The following is a 23,361-nucleotide window of genomic DNA, read 5'->3' as shown; positions in this document are numbered from 1 at the left end:
AAAATTTATTTTACACGTTAAACTTTACTTGACAGGTTGAAAATAAATTTAGACGTGAATTTAAACTCTTAAAAGAAAAAAATAGATAAAATAAGACACGAAATAAAGGTGAAAAAAATAAATATGTAAACCACAAAAAATAATTTTTTTAAGTGATTCTATTATTTTACAATTATATTATAACAATTTATGGTATTTTAAGTATGATAATTACACTCTCAACAATCTTTCATTAAGTTGGCAAGATTGAAGTCTACCATTATTCCGAAAAAAAATTAAATATCATAATACAAAATCTACTTTTAAGTGCTCCAAGATCACAAATTTACCCTCTTCAATTAAAAAAAAACTAATTATATCATCAACAGTACAAAAATAGGGTTGCGTCATGAATATACCAGCCAACCAAATCAATGATGTTAAACATTTTAGTCGATACATGAATTTTGAGTTTAGAATTTACATTGAAACTGCCTCCCAAATTATGTCTACAACACAACATAATTTTGTCACGAGCATGAAACACAAAATATTGGTCACGAGCAGGCACGAAGCCACATGTGAGTGAGAGGGGCTATAGCCTCCGTCAAATTTTTTTTTTTAATATTTTTTTACCCTCAAAATTTACAAATCAGTCACCTTGAATTTTTTGTTGTAAATTAGTCCCCTCTAATCTAGATTTCTGGCTTCGTCTATGTTACGAGCATGAAATTTGGAACTTGAAGTAGCCTCTCCTAACATACGACATTAGAAGTGTTTTATGCCTGCATTTTTTCAAAAATCGTCATGCATTTTATGACAAACTCTACTAAATCCTTACAATATAGTCTTTCAAACACTATCGTGCAAGCGGAATTTTTCGCAACGGCCTATTCCACAATAGTTTTTAAAAAATCGTCAAAATACCATGTTTTGAAAATAGTGCATCTTTAACATTTTTACAACAATTTTTAGAGTAACTGTGGAAGGGAAATTCCTCACATCAAATGCCATGATTTGTTCAGGTATCTACCAAGTTTTTAGGCAATTAATCTCACTAGATACGAGTCGCTTGAAAATGGAACAGACCCTGAAACGGATCACATTGCATTGATTAAGAAAACGTTTTAAGTTGGATGGATCTTTTAACTAGTCTACCGACTTGATCAAGTCGATGAGACCCTTGACCCGAATATCGCTTTTCACGAGTTTTCGAAGGGTTCATTATGAGGTCATTTTGACTAGTTAGCATGGAATTGACGTCATCAATTAAGTTTGGTGATTAATTAGTCATTTTTGGGTTTGATGGTATGCTTACAAATCAAGATCTTACCAACCATCAATAATTTTGATTTTAATTTTTTCCAATGAATAACATATAAACATCGCAGGTCAACGCATGATTTAAAAAACTAAATTTTTAGTTTATTTTTAATTTTTTGTAAATTAGTAGCCTTTTATTTTCTTAGAAATTCTGTAGTCATTCTATTTTTTGCATTGGACCATTGGATTTCATTAAATTACTCCTAAAAAGAAACTATTTTTTCTTAATTTTGTGTGTTTTGAAAATCCATTGGTTGTTTGTATTTGAATACACACGACAGAGAAACACAGACAGTGATAAAAGAAAAAGAAAGCAATGGGTGTGAGATAGAAAAGGGGAAAAAAAATCCAACAAATTGTGAGAAAATTAAAAAAGAAGGTTTTGATAAGGGTAAACTAGCAACGTAGCCATTTTGAAACATGATTTTTGGAATCTAGCCAACGTTTGGTAAATTTTGCAATCTAGTCATTTACTGAAATTTACGGATATAAAATACCTAATTTACCATTTTTATTATACTTACTTGATCAAAACACTAGCCCACGTTTGATCGGTTTGAATTGTATACAGCCAATTAATTTTTTTCGCAATTTAATTGGATATTTAGCTAATTTAATAGGAGATTCGGTGATGTAATTAAAAGAGAAAATTTAATGCAATAAATGCACAAAAAATTTACCATAATTAACAGAAATTAACAAATCAGCGGAGATTAACAAAAATTTACAAACATTTACACTGTATTTGCTTACACGGCTATAATTTCAGCAATTTAATTTCAGCTTTTTGAATTCATAATAGGAGATTCGGTGATGTAATTAAAAGGGAAAGGAAATATTTATTTGATTGAATAAAGTCAAACAAGATAATGAATACACGTAATTATGATAAAATCCTGTTCTTATAAAACAAATTTGGAAAACAAAAATACCGTATTAAATGCGTATTAAAGGAAAGGAAAGAAATCGGCTCTACCTGCACATATTTAAATTTACCATAATTAACAGAAATTAACAAAGCAACGAAGATTAACAAAAATTTACGAACATTTACACTGTATTTGCTTACACGGCTATAATGTTCATTAAAGAAAAAAACGCTCAATAACCAACTTTGCCAAATATAGAATTTTTTTAAAAATTCGAAATATAAACCGAATATAACAAATTCGGCTACAAAACCAAGTTTCAAAACGTGGGCTAGTAGTTTTGAAACCAAACCAAGGCTAATATAGTAAATATCATCTTACATAAATATGGCACGTCATCAAATTTGGCTAGATTCGAAAATTAAACGAAACGTTGGATGTGACTTAGATCGACTACTTTTTCTTTTGATAATCATAATTTTTTGTACTCTCAAATAGATTGATAGTAGTGAAAGAGTTTTACGTAAGATATTGTTTTAGTCCGAATTTGAATATATATATATATATATATATATATATATATATATATATATATATATTGTCTTCGATTAAGTCAACTATATATGTGTAAATATTTATAATAGTATATTTATCTTGTCTACATCTGATTTATATTTACATTATTAATTAATTTTACTTTATGCTCTTTCCTTCAGCAACATCAGGTCAATACCCCAATAAAACTTGTCGTTCTTCGATACGTGAAATACAACGAAAACCCCTCTATAGTGTGCTCGTGACTGAATTTTTTTTTCTTAAGTTGTATAATTGTAATGCCAACAAAAACTCAAAAAGGGGAAGGCCTTTTTCTTTTATGCTACAAATTTCGTCGCAGACAACATTATATTATTAATTAGAAAATTTGAGAGACCCTACCATAGGTTCAAATTTAAAAATGATATTATGTTGTCTGTATAATAAAAAAATTACATTTTTATTTATGAGAAAAACTGAAAATATCCTTTTAAGTGAAAAATCTCTAGATATGAAGTTTTGTAGTGATTTTCTAAATTTTTACTTTTTTTTTAAGTTCTTTCAATATTCAAAGTTTTTCATTATTTTTTTTTTAAGTTTTTCGTAGTTTTTCTAAGGTTTTTTTTTCCCCGGGTATTTGTGGCATTTTTGAAGTTTTGGGATTTTTTTTGCTAAATTGGAAGATAACCAAATAAATCAGAAAAAAAAACTTTAAAACGAGAAAAATAAATAAAACGAAATTGGAAAAAACTGAAATAATTCTAAAATGAAACTATAAAACTCGTTTTTTTCGATTTTTTTCCTGTTTTATTTTTCTCTTTTTTGGGAATTTTTCAAATTTAGCAAAAAAATCGATAAAATACAGAAATCGGAAAAACTCAAAAACATAAAAAATGTCCCATAGTCTTTGAAAATGTCTTAAAAACTTTGAAAATACATGAAAAAATTAAAAAAATGTCCTAAAATATTAATAAACTTTGGAAAAAAATAAAAAAAAAGTTTGAAAATAACTAAACATGGTAGTTTATGTATTTTTTTGTGTGTGTAGAAGTATAGTTTTCTTTATATGCACACGATATTGTATGGTTTTCAAACTTGAGCATGATATCAGAAAATTATTGTATGCTCAAAATGTATACCCGTATCAGAAATTGCCATGTTTGGTATTCCTCTCAAAACAATTTTTTAGTTTTTGAGTTGAAAAAATTGAAAACATGTTTGGTTTAAGTTTTTGGAAAAAAATTTCAAAAATTTTTGAAGTTGTTTTGGAAAAAAGTAAAGAAAACTGAAAACAAATAAAATGTGTTTTTGAAAAAAAAATTCTTCTCTTCTCTCTTTTTTATCCTCATTTTCTCTTTTCATTCTTTCAAAAACAAAAATGAAAACTATACCAAACACTTTTTTCATTTTTTTCACTTTCTCAAAAACAAAAATGAAAACTGTACCAAACAGCTTTTTGAAAACAACTACAAAACAGTTTTTCAGTACAACTACAAAAATTAGAAAACAGAAAACAAAAACTTTTTGAGTTAACTACCAAACACAACCGTATGTCTTAAAATTTTCTGATATCACACGATATTGTATGCTCAAAATGTATACACGTATTTAACCCATTTTCTAAAATAAAAAAACTGTAATATTCAGATGTAGTAGTGCTAGTAGTTGGTACTAGTAGTTGGTAGAGTATTATTACCAATCTAGAGTTTTGCCAATTTTCCGGGTTAGGAATAATAATTGATACGTGGCAACATATGATTGCCTTGATTTTTTAAAGAAAAAATTAAAGAACTATTATGATTCTATTTATGTATTATGGCAACAGATGCAGATTCGGAGAGACCGGGAAAAAGGTAATTCTTCACAAACTTTATCTTTTGTTCCTCTAATGACTTTTATATATCTATGCTCTGGTCCTCATTTTGCTTGGAAGCTAGCCTTTTTAACTTGGAAATTGATGGAAAGGGATATTTGATTGTTGATGCAAAATGTCACTGATCAACTCAATTAAAGTTGAATTTAGGCCATCATTGTTTTGATTGAAAATATATTCCAAAGTCCAAACTCATCGATTTATATGCTGTGAAGCTTTTATAAATATGCACTGTGCTCATGACTTTATGTTATATACAGTGTCTAATCATGTAACACCCTCTTCTTTTCTATTATTTACCTCCTTTTTTCCCTTTGAGAGAGAGAGAGAGAGAGAGGGAGAGATGATTAATTGGTACATTGGCATATGGTTGATGGAAGGAGGTAATTGCTTTGCTTGGTGAGAAAATCGTCATGTCGTGTAATGAAAAAGTTTGTGCCAAAACGGAGGGAAAAAATATATTGTTTTGGGAGTAAATGGATGACAGTCCAACGAAGCACAATGAATTGAATTGATTTTGATAGCACCTGGAAGATCCTCACAATACACGACACACCTTCTTTTTTTTTCTCCCTCTCTTTTTCACTCTCACTCACTCATGACGGTTTTCGCTTTGCTTTTCTTTTTACTCTATTACGTTTCTATAACCTTTGTGTGCTTGTAATATTATATAAAAAAAATTACCCGAATTAAGTCACTTAAAATATTAGTATTACAATATAACAAACGTTTTATTTAAGTTTCAAATGTAACCACAAACGATGTTGTAACTTTATTAGTGATTTAAACAAATTACTACATTATCTTTTATTATCAGCTGTACATACCCAACGTTTTGATCGCAGCGCGTCAAATAATGCAGCTTTAATACACATTAACTTAATTTATTCCATAATATTTTTTTAGTACAATTAGTTGTGATATCAAGTTTTTTTGGGTTGATTCCAGCTCATTTCCGTTTATTTTACACGCGATAAGTTTTGACTGGCTGAAACGTTGGCTAGTAGTTGGTTTATATGATTTATGTTACATAAGGGTATTTCAAATATTTTCTAATCGTTTATTTATGTAAATAGTCAGATTACAAATTTACCAAACGTTTGCGACATCCTTAAAATCATTTTTTAAATTGGCTACTTTATTAGATTATCCTATTATATATAGGGATAATGACACACACACATATATATATATATATATATATATATATATATATATATATATATCTTGTGTTTTAGTGAAATGTCGAGTTTAAACTTCGGTTTTCAAAAATGTCGAGTTCATACAATTTGTTCAACTAAAATGATGAAATTATACATTGAAATAAACAACAGTGCCACGGATCTTCTTTTTATTGACTTTTCATCGACATTGACTATAATATTTAAATGTAAACACCAATTATTTGTATTCATTCGCGCTATATATGTAATTTATTTAAAAACTAAAAGATAAACAACAGTCTCTTAATCGCGAAGAACACAGAAAAAAGCAAATGGGTAAAAATCGACAGTTGATTGTCATCAAAACCACATATTCGAGCAGAGAATCCAAGATTCATAGTTATAATTCGAACACAGAATGAAGTCATCTTTTGGGAGATATGAATTTTATTTTTAAATTTCAATTTAAAGCTATGTTTATTTCAAAATTGGGAATTTGCAAGTTAGGGTACTGTTTGGATTTGATTCGATTTTTCTTATATAAGAGTTAATATAAATAAAAAGAAGATTTGTGACACTGTTATTCATTTCATGATATGATTTCGTCATACTATCTGTTTAACTAAAATAACGAAATTATACCATGAAATAAATAATAGTGTCATAGATCTTTGGTACGCGTACCCTATACATGGAGTCCAGATTTTTGTTTCACAATTTTATTTGACGTTTGTTAGAATTTATTTTACGTTCCCATTTAATTAATTCTATCATAAAAAAACATAAATAAAAGTTTAATACATATATAAATACAATTTCCAATCGATATGCAGAGAAAAGGTAAGGCATGTTATTACACACCGAAATGTCTATTCATAAGAGTAATAAGAAAAGATCCCCGTATACGATAGTTATTGTTATTTCCCGCAAAATTGAAGTCAAGCCGGATTCCCTTGGAGAAGCAGTAATTGAAAGCAGACATTTTTTTTACAAATAATTGGCTGCGTAAGCCACTTAATGTCTAGCAATTTAAAATTGGCCAACGTTTTGTTAATAATCCGTAAATAGCCTAGATGATGACGTGACAGCTCATTTAATAAGGTTTTTTTTACTTATTTGCCCTTGTTTGACCGATTTTGGAAGTTTTTTTTGTAGGCAATTTTTTTGTTTGAATTTTGAAAAAAATTCGGCAAGTTTTAATTACTGAATGTGCAAAATGGCAAGTTTTAATTTCAGCAAGGTTTAATTATTCAATATTCAAAATTTCGGCAAGTTTTTAGGAAGTTTTTTTGTTTGAATTTTGAAAAAAATTTCGGCATGTTTTAATTATTCAATATTCAAAAATGGCGAAATTATTGAAGAAGTGGATGCAGTTCAATGTTCATATTTTCCAGAATTTTCGTGCTCAAAATATTTCCAGAATTTTTATTTCAGTTCAAATATACTGTAAATATACTGTAAATAAGCTTCTTATTTACAATGAATATACTGTAAATATGCTTTGTTTTTACAATGAATATACTGTAAATATTCTTCTTATTTACACGAATATACTGTAAATATGTTTTCTATGAACAGCAACAAAAAAAAAAAATTGTTCTTCTTATTTAATCATGTTTGTCTCTTCCTACGTGGACCTCGGAGGTCACCGGCAGCGAAGGTGACGTGACCGCCATCAAAATGGACCGACGATGGTGACTCGTTCGCGGCTTGGATCTTGGATCGGCTCGTGGTCGCTCAACAACGCTCGTGGATGCTCGGATCTGTGCTTCCCAGCCATCGCCGGTTGGATCTTCTTCGCGCGCGCTCTCCGACGGTCCGACGCGACTCGATCTCCGCCATCGTCGATCGCGGCTTCCCTCGCGTGCGTCTCCAGCCACTGCAGCTTGACCCGGTTGAGGATCTCCTTCTCAGGCGCGGCTCGAGCACCAGCCTCCATCTGCGATGGACTCGTCTTCGAGGTCTGCAGAAATCGCTGCAACAGATTTGGAGAGGATATTATCGTTGCAGCGGTTCTTCTTCTTTTTTTTATGGAAATTAATGTGGGCGGTTGTGTGTGAACGCATACACACGGTTTTAATTTACTTCCTAGATTTTCGCCAGCATTAATTACGAAATTTTTGTGCTGATTAATAATGAAACTGGGCGGGAAAATGAAAAGGATAGTCTAGTCAAATTTTGGCTGTTAATAAATCGTCCGGGCTATTTACCACTTATTTACAGAACGTTGGCTAAAAATAAATTGGCTATTTTCAGGAGGCTACTTAGCTTAATTACCCTTTTTTTTAATAAGAGTAATAAGGATACACGTGTGTCTCACCTACACGTGTTCAAACTTAAAAGGCCAAACTTGACCGGCCCAATTTTTTTTTTTAAAACCCAAAAAGTATCTGAATTCAGACTCGACTCAAACCTTTTAATTGGATTAATACCGGATCGAGCCACGCCCAACAAATGTGACCTTAAACCCAACTCAAAACTAAATCTTAGATTTCCGGGCATCAAAATGCCCTAACTCAAACATTAAAAACATAATAAAAAAAAATTATAATTAAAAAAACTACTACATTTTTAAATTATACCAATTATAGTATTAATAATGACGGCTTCTCCGATGTTATAGCCTTATTCTACAACATTAATATTGTAATTTCTGAATCATCTAGAGCGCCGATTACAAAATTAAGAGTCTTGATTGTTCCTGATAATTATAAACAAATAAGAGCGGTTGTATGGTAGTAGAACTCTTTTGTGTGTGTGAACGTATCTCAATAAGGAAATTATTATAATCAGAGTTTTTTTTTTGTCATAGTCCACATATTTTGTGTTGTCTTCTGTATTATTCAATCTCAGAAGTCTAAAATTTACCGTAATCGTTTGTTTCAAAGATGAAACACATGACTCTTTCGCTACCTCTTTCTTCTTTCTTCACCCTCGAAATAATCGCACTCCAGATGAAGATTCTCGGCGCTGTGAGGCGGCGATCGCGTGGTTCGCCGCTTCCCTCCGACGAGCCCCGGTGGAAAGGCCACGTGGCAGAGATTCCATGCGGGATGACGGTATGGTTGTTGGTGACGGTGATTGAATTCGACGGCGAGGTCGTCGAAGCTCATGGGGTTGAGAGCGAGGGCACCAAAGTCGTCGAAGAAGGAAATGAACCAATTTTTTTTTTTTTTTTTTATTAAACTTCAATAATGAGTAGTTTATCACTTCTTCTCAGTGCATTTGAGTTGTTTTTCTTTCACTTTTCTGATTATTTTATTCTTTTTCGTTTATTTAATCAAATAATCAAATGGCTACTCTCGTTTAAAATTATAGTTCAATTATTCAAATATTAAAAAAAAAAAAACTTAACTAATGTACACATGTGCCTTTTCTTCATTTGGGCTATTTTTTTTTTTTTAATTATTAGACAATTATGCTAGAATTTTAAAATAGAGTCTAAATTTACTATGCTTCCTTGATAAAACTTAGTTTAAATGTGAAAACATTTTTTTTATTATATAAAAGCATAGATTTTTTAAAAAGTAAATATTTTTAATTTAAAAGAGGTTGGACTTTAAGATGGCCTACCGACCGGGCCTAGATTGAGTATTGTTACAGGTTGGGCTTCATGTACCTGAAATGCCTAATTTGTTAAAAGAAAATTTTATTTTAATGAATCCATTTATTTATTTTTCTTGAACAAAAAATTAATTCATGGATTTTTCTTTTTATTTGATCAACTGAATATTCAAATTTAATATATTTTGATAGATGTAAAGAACATGTACCTTTTCAAGTTTTATTTTTTATTTTTCCATCTCATTAAAATATTATTATTTTTCTCTTTAAACTAGAATTTGTTTATAAAGTATCGTACGTATATATATTATAAGGCATCCCAATTGTTGTTTTTTCTTCTTGATGAGGACGTTTTGTAAATAAGCTATTGAAAGGAAATTTGTTTCTTGGAAAGGCATTCCGTGCTATCTTGGAAATATATAAAATTGATGGGAGACTTGTATCTTGCTTGCATCAGTCTTGTCGTTTTGTCCGCTTGTGCTGGTTCATCTGGTTATCAATTTTATTGTCGTTTTCCTGTTCTTGTCGTTCGTCAATTACTGGGTTTAATAGAATGTGTCGGTTTTGTTGCTACTCGCCATGTGTTTGACAAAATGTATTTGTAATATTTTTGTGATAGCATATGCTTGGTGATACGGTTACACCTCACGACGGTAAAACAACTATATTAGACTTAAATATGAAGAAAGAAAAGCCCCTAAATATTTTAGGCTCAAAATAGGTGAGTATAAATAAATGTAGAAAAAAGTCCAAAAAATTGTTTTAGGCCGAAAAAACTTGAGCTGAAAACAATGATACACAAACACTAGAGTGTTTATACTAGAAAAATACCCAGAGCACACCACACCATAGAACTAAGCCGAAGAGAATCTAATAGTAGCTAGGTGCATGTCATCAATTATATTGTGCATATTTCCGGAAGATCGGATAGTACGTTAAACTTCGAGCACTTAATGCTCGTTCCAAATGCCCAAAAAAGTTTATCCAAAAATCCACTTCATCGGAGTCTGATGACCATGAAGAGAATTATTCTTCAGTCTGGACCAAAACTTAACAGAAAGTCCGAACCGAGACATGGGATGAGTCTAGCTAATCCATCTCCCATAAAAATCAAACTAAGAAATAAAAAGCCACTAAATAAAATATCCAACACCACAAAGATAAAAGAACTCAACAAAAATGAGTCGCCTAAGAACCGTCGAACTCTAACACGCACCCGACCACCACTCGCAAATCCAACCAACACCGGACTCCTAGAGCTGGGAGTCGAGAAAGTAGAGTGATGTTCAACCTCTGTTTTGAGCGCCTCTCTCGACTGAAATGATGGACTGAGATCTAAGGGGAGACACCGATCTGAAAAGGTTGAAACCGTCGAAGACTCCAATAGCGCCGGAATTCCACAACAGGAAGGGACATAGAGCTACGACCATGTCAGGGAAAACTTGGCCGGAGGATAGCCGGATCGGAAGAAACACTGAGGCGTTCTCCGAGGAAGGGGATTCGGGGTCCACAAAGGGCCGAGGGCTTCACTGAGCAAACCAGAAAATATCCCCAGCACAGTAGCCTCTAAATCACATGTCATAGTCGTGGTAGTCCGCCGGAACTCTAGATCCGAAGAAGAAGAAGAACCAATAGAAATAGAGAAAATGGAAAGAAAAAAAAACAAGGAACACATTATCCCAAATAAAGCAAAAGCAAGAAGCCTTCCCCAAAGCTTTAGCTTTGCCACCACTGAGCACGGCGGCGACTGGTTATGGGGGAGCAGAAACGTGAAACGGGTTTCAGAAACCCTATTTTTGTTAGTGTCTAGAATATTCTAAGGAGAGAGCGTTTTCATGTTTTACAAATGTATGAATGAATTGATAAACCACCGTATAAATGAATAACACATGAAAATCAAGGGTTCAAATGAGCATTTTGACAATAATATATATGAGTCTGACGAACCTTGGATCATGTAAGCCCAAGTAAAAGAGGAAGAAAGAAAAGAGAAGTCCAGTACGAGAAAGACGACTCCAATAGACAACTCGATGATAACTGATAGGTGCGTTAATCACGCGGAAAACTCCTATTTTCCCGACTAAATCCGAGCTTGTTCTCGAGTATTTGTGATGTTTTTGTGTGTTTTTGAGAGACTTGTAGGTTTTAGAGGCCAATGAGGTATTAAGGAGGTTAGAAGAGCATCACGTGAAGTAACGGAGCCATTTTGAGAAGATTCGAAGACTTTTCGCCAAGTTAGAGCAAAGAAGAAATACAGCGTCCTCTTGTGAACAATTCTGAGAGTTTGAAGTATAAATATTTTGGATGATCCAATTCCATGATTGGATAGATCTCTCTCTTAGCTTTCCAACGCATATTTATTTGCAAGAATCGGACATCGGAGCTAGGAGTTATGGCCGTTACAAAATCGGTGCGCGCGGGAAGAAAAAGCGCGCGGCGCGACCCTAGGGGCGCGCGCCGCGAGGTTCCGAAACTCGCCGAAATCGATCTCCAAGCATGAAGCACGGAACGCGAGGTCTTCCGGGATGTCAACCTCGCGGCGCGACCCTAGAACTGCGCGCCGCGAGGTCCGCCGAGACAAAAAAAGAGGAAACGCTGATTTGGAGTCGATCTGAGCCGTTGGATCACTTTTAATTACCCAATCTGCTCCGAAAATTAAGAGAAACCCAAGGATTTTGACCTAGGCCTATAAATACACCTCTCAATCTCTTGTTTAGGACTTTTTTGACACTTTTTCATTGTTTTTCTTAGTGTTTGGGAGAGATAGAGAGAAAGAGGAGAGCCGTTCTTCAATTGCCGCAAATTACAGTTTTCTTCTTCTCTTGAACTCCCGTATTTTAATTTTCAATTTAGTTTTCAATTATGGTTTCTTCTTCTTCTTTTTCTTTTATTTTATTTTTGTTTTCTCGCTACGTCATGAACTAATTCCATTAAGGACTATGGCGTAGCGGGTTTAGGATTCGGTTATGGATATGATTTAATATATTGAAGTTCAATTTCCTTTCTCTACTACTTTGCTTAATTCAAATCCGTTTTTAATGCTTGATCGAGATTAGCTACCTTGTTCATGATTTTTTTACTTCAACTTGATGCTTGAGAAAGATTATGTTGTTAGTGTTTTGGTTTGAATTACTATGATGCATGCCTAGGCTAGAGATAGTTAGGTTGCCATAGAATCGTGTGAATACTCTTGATATGAATGCATGTTTTTGTTAAGGATTGAGATCGAGAGAAGATTTTCCTAATTTTGACATAGGTTGTTAGATGCTCGAGAGAGATTTAGCAATATTATTATGTGAGTATGGTTAGCAAAGAGTAGTGAGTTGTTTATTGATTGTGCGTAGAATTCGTGTATCCAAACCGTTGCATAAACCCGTGAAGCCTTGGTCCTTAGCCTCTCTTTCTGCTTACAACTTTTATTTGATTATTTTGTTATTTAATTGTTTGAAAACTTGTCAATAATTTGTGACATCTTTCCATCTTTCCTTTTAGTTCAATTTGTGCTAGTTGATTTGTTTGTTAATTAAGCTTGTTCCTCGTGGGATCGACACTCGTACTTAATTCACTATATTACTTGAGCGACACGTGCACTTGCGCGCGTAAAAATCGCAACAATAACATGTACGAAAAGAAAGTTCAAAATCTGACTAAACCAATATCATATGTGTTGGATCCTCTGTGGTAGAAGTTCTAGTTTGGCAAAACATTCTGTAATAGTTGTTCAAGGTCAAAGCGCCAAAAGATGTTGTTCAAGCAACAATAAGTGATCGGGGTACTTATGTCTTTTCCTCCCGTGCGAAAATAGAAACTAAACACACTGTTTGGTTCTGAGTTCTATGTACTTATAAGATCGGATTGCTTGGAGAATCTGATTTATTAGATTTCACGAGAGATTAAGAAGTCAATCATATAAAATCCACCTAGGATTTGTTTGAGCAACTTCACTTTTCTATTTGGTAAAATCCGTGCAACCATAACTTTGAGTTCGTCTCTCTAATCTGGAGATCATCATTGATAACGAGCTCAAAGAAACTTGCAACTTTTGTACATTCGTACTGAGTGTGTGAGAGCGTGTGTTTTTGCATTGACGTGAGTCTCAGATATGAGGGGAGCTCAGATTGCAAAAATCTATCGGAGAAAAGTCAAAGACGAAGATGTTTGCGAAGGGGAGTTTTGTCAAACTTAATATTCATGTACCTTTGATTATTTTGAGTTAGATTGTTTTTCACCCCGGACGTATCAGTCCCCCTGAGTATGTGTAATTCACCGAATAAGGTTACCAATTCTTTGTGTTCTTTACTGCTTTTAATTATTGTTTGATTGATAGTTATTTTATTAATCTTGTTAAAATCAATCAATTGTTCAATAAGTAGTTATAACAACTAAGTTGAGCAACCGTCTAATACCACGTTGAGTAATTGCAATATGGGATAGTTCCAAAACTATGACCATTTATAAGTTTTTTTTAACCAAAATGTATTAATTGTTTCGAATTTTTCAAAATTAATGTATATTCACCATTTATATCTTCAATATTAGCTCTAACTCGAATAGCTTGTAGAGAAATGAGAGCTAACGGTCGATTTGTCAAGGCACATGTCCGTACTAACATGTATGTATGTATATATATAGTTATACTTATATATATGTATGTGTAGAGAGTATATGAGTAAGCAGTCCTATCAAATGGCTGTATATATAAATTTAGATCTTGCATAACGAATCCAAGCAGATGATCCATTGACATGATAACAAATGTTACTGTTTTATGGTGTTTGATCTGAAGTAATAGATCTAAATACTTCATGAAGGCACACTTATATGCTTTGTAATTAATGAAATATTTTAAGAAAATTTGCAATCAGTTAAACGGCGAGATTCTGTGGAGTCTCATGCACTTGGATTTTTCATTTTGTCTTATCTTTGAAAATCAGCTATGTCTTTTCCTATAATTGATTGAGTATCATTCAAGATATGTTAATTAGCTTTTGAGAATTTTTGTTTGTTTTATTTATATATATATATATAACTTGGTTGGAAACTCAACTCAATTATAAACTTGAAAAATACAAAAAAGCTAGTCCATTTTTAATGTTTGCTAGTGTATTCGAGGTGACAAGTCAACAATGGACAATCACTTAAAGATGATAAATTTTAGTGTGAACTACTTAAATTACCTGTCAAATGAAAGGCGTGGCATTTTCCCACTAGCTTGGGTCATAATCATCTCTTATCACGGTATTGTATCGATTCAAAATGTACCATTTGTAATATATTATTATTCATGTATATAATACCAAAAATGGCACTTGATTTGAATATCATATATTTTTCAATCTCGTCAAATCACAATAATAGTAAATACTACAGTGTTACACGGTAAAACCGAAACAACCAAAAAGCCACCCTAGTTCAAGTAGATGGAAACATGAGGACTCGAAAGGGCAGAAGAACGATCAATCTATAAGCTAAGGACATAATTGTCGAGCATAACCTAAAGCTAAAGAGAAGCTGACATGATTGTTAGACTTGTCAAATAAGACATAAAACATGACCCCAAAAGAGAAAATTTTGTCAAATAAGACATAAAACACGGCCCCAAAAGAGAAAATTAATAGCACGAAACGATGGTCCAGACTCAAAAATCTATCAAGAGCATGTGCTTGATTTTTATCATTGAATCTAACTAATAACTCACTCAAGCCAACATTGATCGAGCTTAGCACAACCATCCCTATCATACAACGCCTTCAACACAATTTTCTCTCTTTTTAGTAGATTTGTATGTAATTAGAGACAATGTTGCATGAAACTTTAAATGTATTCGACATATTTCTGTTTGGCGCATTGAACTTTTCCTGTTGCAATTGTTATAATATTTTTGTTTGTGAACGACATAAAAAAACATGTTACTTGTTTTTAGTTTTTTGTATTTTCTCAGTTTCATGACAATAAAAACTACAACACCAAAATATTCATACATATAACTTCTATCCGTGATTAAAAAAACAAAGACTATGCCTATGGAGAGGTGAAAAGGATTTATGTATTAAACATGGTAGACGTAGCTTTACAAAAATTAAATCACTCAAAATAATTGTGAATAATGACCAGACCAGTGGACTAGATCAAGTACTGAGTACTTCTACGGTTCTACCTATATCAGTTTCAGTTTCAGATCGTGGGTTCGAAACACAACTCGAACAAAGTTAAAATAAAAGTAATTATTAATAGTTGTTTAAAGGCCATGACTCAATTTTGAGAGGTGGACTACATATTTTAGTTTCCAATTTGGGAGCACAAAGAAGCCATTTGCATTGGACTTTAGATGTTTTGACAAATTGGTGGCTATATCTTTTCATTGTCATTGGTAGGTCTTGAACTATGAAAATTTAAAGCTCATAGTCATTTTCCTGAATATTATTGTTAATTTTTGACGGAATTTTCGACCGATATGATTTTATGTTTTATCTGATCAAATGATCAATTCACGTGAAAAATGATCATAAAATCAAATATATATATATATATATATATATATATATATATATATATATATCAGGTTACTCGCGGGTCCACAATAAAGATTTCATTCGAAAATTAAACTGATGATATTTTCACATGTCATTTTACCTTAAAAATAGAGTCAGGCAAGTTGGACACTAAATGTTCGGCATAAAAGAATGATAGAAATTTGAAAGAAAAACAAAATGCTACGGATGTCAAATTTCTAAAATTCAAGTACCATTATTACCAAGACTAATATACCAAAATGCATAAAGTTTTATACACAAGTACAGATAACCCTTGAATGTAAAGTCTTTTTCTAATAAAAAATAAAAATAAAAATAAAAAGTACGTATCCCTAAGTCAAGAGTCTTTCATTGGTTGAGAACACGGAGTCTCCGTCTCCTATAAGAGAAGATGACACCGAAAATCGAAAATTCAAGTCTTAATTTTTTGGGAAAAAGAACTAGAGTTTAGGAAAACGACATTGCGGATGTTTGTTCTTAGTTGATATCTATACTGTTGCTTTCTTTTTCGAAAGATAGACAATGCCATGGACTGTTTATATTTCATATCCCAATTATTTCTCTGAATATTATCATTTATCGTAAATTACAACTACTGTATTTGACTAAATTTGAATTTTCATTAGTTTCCATTATTATATGCTTATACGGTTATACCATTTAATAAATGGAAGTTTAAGTAATTATTTTCACCAAAACAAATTATAACAGATGAACATCCTAACAAATTTTTTAATTAATTCAGAGTTCGAAACCAACTACTTCAGATGTTTGACTTTAACAACATGCAATTAATTATATCATCACCTCACTAGCTGATGATTTTACTAATGGAAGGATATATAACTTATATTGACTATTTTTAGACTAACGGCAAATATGTGAGAAGCTTGCAGTCACAGGTAATCAACTTTTACGTGGTGTTATGGAATCTGTTTTGATCACTACGATTTTCTCTGATTAAATTAAACAATACTACATCTACGAGAATGCATGTATTTTCCCCTCAAACAACAAAAAAAAAATGCAAATTATTATTCCTTCCAACCTAGGAATCATAACCAAGTTGACAAATAAAACTATCCATATCGATCCTTAAAAACAATGTTGCAGACGATATTAAACAAAAGAATATATAAATACATGTAAACGACGCATTAGTAAAGAGCACACAAGATCCATTATAGGCGTAGATTTTAATTCACAAGGAAACAGCAGATAGAAAGGAAAAAAAATGGAATACAGCAATAAAGTCAAAATATTGATTATAGGGCAGTTGGCTAAACGCCGCAGATATTGGCTACAATACACCAACAAAAAGGAACCATCCATGTGAAAACAAAAAAGACAAGCCTCTCAATAATTTGCTTACATTGATTAGTTTAATTAGTTCAAGCGATTTAAAGGTAATATATCTGCTTACAGCGCCGTTTAAACTTTTAAACCACCTAAAGTCAAACTTTAGAACTTAATTAAAAAAAAAAGAAAAAGGTTAACAAGTTTAATAAATGAAATGGAATACAACAACATAAAAGAGAGAATTTTGAAGGAAAAAAAATGCCTAATAACATATGATTTTTTTTTCTTTCAAATATAGCTACTGTAATTAAAAAAAATTACTGTGTCCAGCCAAATATAATCATAAGTTATTTTTTAATTAATAGTGTTAACAAATATTATGGTTCTAACAAATCATTATTTTCATGCATTATAAATCAGATTTTAACAAATACTTCCATTCCATACCACGATGAGGTAATTAAAGAACATTTAAAAACAAAAATAAAAATCAGCGCTTCGTAAGGTTCCACCAGAGCGTGACATTGACAAGCGTGCTGATTCAGGACCACTATGTCTCTTTTTCGAACTTCACTTTGGGTTTTCTTTCTTTTGTTCTGTGGTCTCCACATACCACGTCATGGGAACCGGTTCCTTCCCTTATCTCCTTATCTCCTTTCCAATTCTTCTTTTCTTTCTTTCTTATTAATATCATTATTATTTTTTTTTCTATAACCTTGTTGTTACCCTAATATTCCAATTTTCCTGGTCATTATCATCATGTCATGACATCAAATAACACTAGGTTGCGTTTAAGTATATATCTCCCGTTTACAATAAAATCCAGTATTGCATATATTTTAATAACTCGACCGACCATGTATAATTACTTCACGAATTACCAAACAATTTCTAGCTAGGTTTAGGCCACGAAATTTTTTTTTTTTTTTTTATCAGCTTCGTGAAGAAATTAAACCGACCGACCAAATAATTCCAGTGACTATAAAATATAAAACTTGATGAGCTGGTTTCGCCATTGATGATTCGAATTCATGACAACGATGATACCCCTAGCCTTTTCCAAAAAAAAAAAAAAAACAACAACTTTAACCAATCAAACAGAACCTATTTCGATTCCGTTTTGTTGAGATCACTACAGCCAATAACAAAAGTCATCGTGTTCGTGTGTATATCGATATCGATCGTACTACTACTGATAATACTAATTCACCGTAAATCTTCGATAATAATAATAATATTCTTCTTCTTCGTATCCGCGCCGCTTCCACCACCACTACCGGGAATTACAACAACCTAATCAACACAGACATATCGACCGATCGAGCCAGAACCAAAAAAGAAAGAGAGCGAGAGAGAGAGAGAATACTATGGACAGATTTGATCAAGATCATATATAACTAATCTAATTAATAATAATAATAATAATAATATATGACGGTGATTCACCACAAGCAGTGAAGTAGTCGAAGTTCGAGAATCACATATCGGGGCGAAGATCGTCATCGGAGTCCTCCGGGTCGGGAAACTCGTTGAGGTCGGGATTGGGAGGCTTGGCGGCGGCGGCGGCGGCGGCGGAGGAAGAGGAGGCTAGGTGGAGCGCGTCGACTTTGGCGCCGACCTCGGTGGCGCGTTTGCGGATAGAGGCGGCGGAGACATCGGTGAGGCGGTCGTGGTCGTGGAGGTGGACGAGGTCCGGGAAGTTGAGCCTCGCCGTCGGGCCGCGGAGGTAAAACACGGCCGTGTCGTAGGCTCTGGCGGCGGCGACGGGGCTGGTGTAGGAGCCGAGCCAGATCCTGGACCGCTTATTCGGCTCCCGAATCTCCGCCACCCATTTCCCCCACTTCCTCATCCGAATCCCTCTGTACGGCTTCTCGTGCTGATCCACGTGGACGTGGCGGCGATGACTGTGCCGATGGTGGTGGTGGTGGGGATTCTCCGCCGACGACGAAGTCGAGCAGTACGACTCTCCCTCCATCTTCTTTCTCCCTTTACTCTTTTTTTTTTTTCTCTCTATTCCTATCTTCTTTTTATATCATCTATGAAAAGGAGATAATATAGGGAAAAAGAAGAGAGAGAAAGAGAGAGTTAGGGATTTGGTTTTGGTTCAAGTTTTTTTTTTTTTTTTTTTTTTGAAGTAAAAAAGTTTCTTACTTGGCTGCCAAGTCCTGGCGCGAGGGGAGAGCCGCCACGTTGATAAGGTGGGTTTTACATAAATCCAAAATTGGCCGACAAATTCCATCACCTTCCATATTATTATTTTTGTGTTATGAGTGTGGTGTGTGTATATATATTCCTCTCCTTTTGTGTTTCGGTGAAGCCTGAAATCCCTTATATAACCGACGTTAGTTTTATTTATTTATTTTAAGAATGACACATCTGACACTACTACCGCTTCTTTACTACATGTACATGCATACACAGATGATATTTCTGCCGGCACATTCCGTCCTACTATGTGAAATATATATCTTACTTTACTTGTACTTGCGGTTACAATTGTTGAATTTATTCCCGATTTGTTCTATACTTCAATATGCATTAATTATATGTGAATCCGTCGGTATGTGACAATTTGCAGCAACGCTTTGCCGGCGGGATTTTTATATTCGTGAATTACATATTTTTATACAGAAGATAAATGTTATTTAATTCATCTACTGCTGAAATGATTTTTTTTTAATTACAGATGCGTGTTTGAATTTAATTGTTAATTATATTATTATTTAATTCGTTAATATTAGGATTAGCGAGCATTACGCAAAATCATTCAGCATTCAAAATCCAAAAATAATTATGGGTATAGTAAAGCGTGGTTGAAAAAACTATAGCGGTCGCATTCTTTCTTCCAAAAAAATTAGACTCGGACTTTTAATTTTCGACGTCGTCTTCTCTTTTAAGATACGTAGACTGCGGTGATCTCGACTAATGAAGCACTCTAGACCTAAGAGAAAATACTTTTTTTTCATGTTTTACTTTTTTTTATTATTATGTTTCAATAATTCAGACTTATTAGATCTGACTTTTGTACCGCTTGATTTTTAATAAGGGTGATTTTGAATATTTCTTCGGATCTAAATTTCATATTTAAGATATCTAGTTTTTTGTGAGTGTGGATCTCAGTCGGACAAGACCTCTAAAATCGCAATCTACAACAGGCGAAGATATGCGTTTTTATGATTGTTTGTGCTCTAAACAACAAGTTATTTTACTGTATTTATGATTGTTTGTGCTCTATATTTCATTTTCTTATTGTAGAAATTTTTGAATTTCTTTTGCATTTAATCGAAATTTTTAACTTTTATCAATATATTTTTTTAGGAGACTTTTATTAAAAAAAAAACAAAAAAAAAATTCACAAATAATTTGCGTACCCTTTAGCATTACACTAATCTCGAATTAAAATAGTATAAACTTAACCATTATCTTTAAAGTTATTTTATTCTTGTTTGAACTGTTTTCATAATATTTTTATATGCGCGGCTCTAAATTATTATATAGTACATGAACGGTCCATTATCAACGAAATATTATATAATTCATCGTCATAGTTGACCTGTATTAACGTAATATAGTGAATACATCACACTAAATGGATATTCATAAATTATATATATCATGTACATTTGATTTATTTTTCTAAGCGTCAGATCTTTATATTATCACTGTTAATAATGATAAAAATACATACTTAAAAGAAAAACCTTAAGTTAAATAATAAATAATTAAAAGCATTTGCTTCGTATTTGTTGAGTTGGGACACGTGCGGGAGAAACTGCCGACGTGTAGGGTTACGCATCTCTTACGCAAACAAATATCTAACTTATATTTATATCCAAAAACCCACCCTTCTCTTGCCTTATGCTAAGGTAAGTCTTGCTTTTTCATACTGAAACATAACTGGCCAGAATATATATTATATATGTATATAATTAAATAATTTGTGTGTTTGTTATTTAGGTAATAATTTTTTTGGTCTTGGGTAATTGATATGGGCGAATAGTTTATACAAATATACAATCAGCATTTCCAATGGTTGGAGAAAGTCGGTGGGTTGGACAGGAAATTTTTAATAATACTGTTTTTGTATATATGTATTTCTTGCTTTTGAATTGGATTCGTGTGTAAAATTGCAATGGTTTTATGAGATTTGACTATTTGTCCAGGCAATGACCAACGCCTTGTAGTTTTTGAACAAAACACATTTCTAAATCAACTGCATAATATTCATATAGTCATGAAGGGCAGTTTGGTTCAGAGTACTTGCAATTAACTTTTGAATTTGACCTTTATGGCTTCATTATTTAATTTTGATGATTGACTTGAGAGAGTGTAGTACTACTGTTTAGATGGGGCTATGACTAATAATATTTATTACTGAAGGACACACATGTGCGTAAGTAATGTGGATAATAACAAAGTCACTTTGGTCAATATTTGTTTATTAGTGTTAAGACTTTCAACATCTTGGAAATTTAAATACAAGCAAACTCACCGTCTACATACCTAAACAGTACGTAAAATAAATACCACATAACCTAACCCCATCCAATGTCTGAGATATATGTTGGTCATGTTTGTGATATTAATGTGTGGAAAACTCCTGACCACTCAATAACTATCAATATATTTCATATTAGCGTCGGAGTTAGAAGACAAATAGAAGAATATATGTGAAGAAGGTGGTTATATATATATATATAATATATATATATATATATATATTATATATATATATATATATATATATATATATGTGTGTGTGTGTGTAGATACACACACACTAGGAAGTGATAAAGTTTAGAGCTGTTCATGTACTTGAAATAATTCAATGGAAGAGCAAGTTGTGGCAAGTTGCACAGCTTGAATTTATATCGTGTTTCTTTTATTTTAGAAATTGAATTTCGGAGCGTTATATATATTGTCAAAATACAATAGGAGTGGCAGAAAAATGTAAACAGAATATCATACCACTTTGGTGTTCCGAAACTGACTTTGATTACTTCTCGAATGTGGTGATGTTTTGGTCTACGTTTTGAGCACTTTCAGGCCTTTGAAAGATATTTTTCCGATTTCTCAGTTATATTTCATTTTCATAATAGGGTTTTTTTTTTAACACGATTTACGCCTTTTACTAGAGATTGTAAGACAATTTTTACGTTGACTATTTTGATGCCTAAAATATGATTTATATAACCTTTGGCAATTTTGTTAGTCGTACTCTATGTGAATCAACAATTTGTGATTTATTTATTTTATTACCACGTTCCTATCACGCATTCATTTAAATTTGTATTTATTAAATAAATCAATCGCAGAACTTTATTTTCAGACTATGTATAAATAGCTCAAATAAACAAATCAATAACTTTGACAAATTTATAATACTTTGAATATCATTTATTATAAACATTATTCTATTCAAAATTTAATCATAAAGTAATAAGAATAAATAAAAATTAAGTGGTTGTTTTAAATATTTTTTAAATACAACCAATCACCATAGAAAAAAAAAAGTATTTACGAACATAATATACTGATAAATAAAATCATACATGACATTGATACCGTGGCTTTTGCTTTCTTCTCAAAACCTCATCTGTTATATTAGGAAAATAAACAAGGAAAAAAAAAACTATATTGTTGAATTTGATGGCGGGGGTGGCTTCTGTTGCATGGCATGATTTGATGATGAGACGTGGGAGTTCGCCTAACTGCCCAAATTGGAGATTCAGTCGGCAGAATTATTCATAATATAAAAAACAGATATAATAAAAACGGTAATTATTGTCCTCTGCCTTTGTGTTATATAATTATAAATATACATATATATTTATTTATATCCTTTTGTCTTTTATTATTCGTTGTTTGTTGTTTGTTTTCTCCTTTATCCAACCAAGCATGTCCCGCTTTTTATGAATTACACGAATCATGTAAATATTTCAAAACTACATGCATAAAAACCGCTGTTGGCAATTTCTTTCTAGTTTAATTATACTTTGTCAAATTGAGTAACCAATTCACATAACTTTCTTCATACCTAACTAAGATAGAGTCATCCTGGCTTCACGGGACGGCACCACACGGAAGGAAGGAATTTCGTGTGGTGCGTGTGCCTCACGGTACTTCCATGTACCGTGAGTATGGCAGACGGAAGGATCCCTTCCAACATGTGACGGAAGTGGGAGAGCACGTGTCGGAAGAGTTGGCAAGAAATGTTGCCATTG

At 32.6% G+C, this 23,361-nt stretch overlaps 1 protein-coding gene across 3 annotated transcripts; it reads right to left on the bottom strand.

Moving 5' to 3' along the window:
* Positions 1-18,221: 18,221 nt before the first annotated feature.
* On the bottom strand, positions 18,222-19,305 carry LOC149392070 (ethylene-responsive transcription factor ERF011). 3 transcript variants are annotated; one of them, XM_089620601.1, is made up of 3 exons: positions 19,289-19,305; positions 18,619-19,173; positions 18,222-18,430 (listed from the first exon to the last, which is right to left on the bottom strand). In XM_089620601.1, the coding sequence occupies exons 2-3, from the start codon at positions 19,110-19,112 to the stop codon at positions 18,421-18,423; spliced, it is 504 nt and encodes a 167-aa protein (XP_089476727.1). In that variant the 5' UTR covers positions 19,113-19,173; positions 19,289-19,305; the 3' UTR covers positions 18,222-18,420. The 3 variants fall into 3 exon arrangements, with proteins under 3 accessions (XP_089476727.1, XP_089476726.1, XP_089476728.1); XM_089620600.1 differs by lacking the exon at positions 19,289-19,305 and having other exon boundaries at positions 18,619-19,236; XM_089620602.1 differs by lacking the exon at positions 19,289-19,305 and having other exon boundaries at positions 18,584-19,235.
* Between the last annotated feature and the right edge of the window lie 4,056 nt (positions 19,306-23,361).

Source organism: Urtica dioica, chromosome 7 (genome assembly GCF_054948205.1).
Source record: "Urtica dioica subsp. dioica isolate 48M chromosome 7, U.dioica_male_clone48M_v1_H2, whole genome shotgun sequence".
Taxonomy (NCBI): Eukaryota; Viridiplantae; Streptophyta; class Magnoliopsida; order Rosales; family Urticaceae; genus Urtica; species Urtica dioica.
Note: the sequence above shows the minus strand (reverse complement) of the source record. Positions and strands in the feature narration are given on the sequence as shown.

Excerpts from the sequence above, each read along its gene's own strand:
- LOC149392070 (XM_089620601.1), bottom strand. The coding sequence starts at position 19,112 with ATGGAGGGAGAGTCGTACTGCTCGACTTCGTCGTCGGCGGAGAATCCC.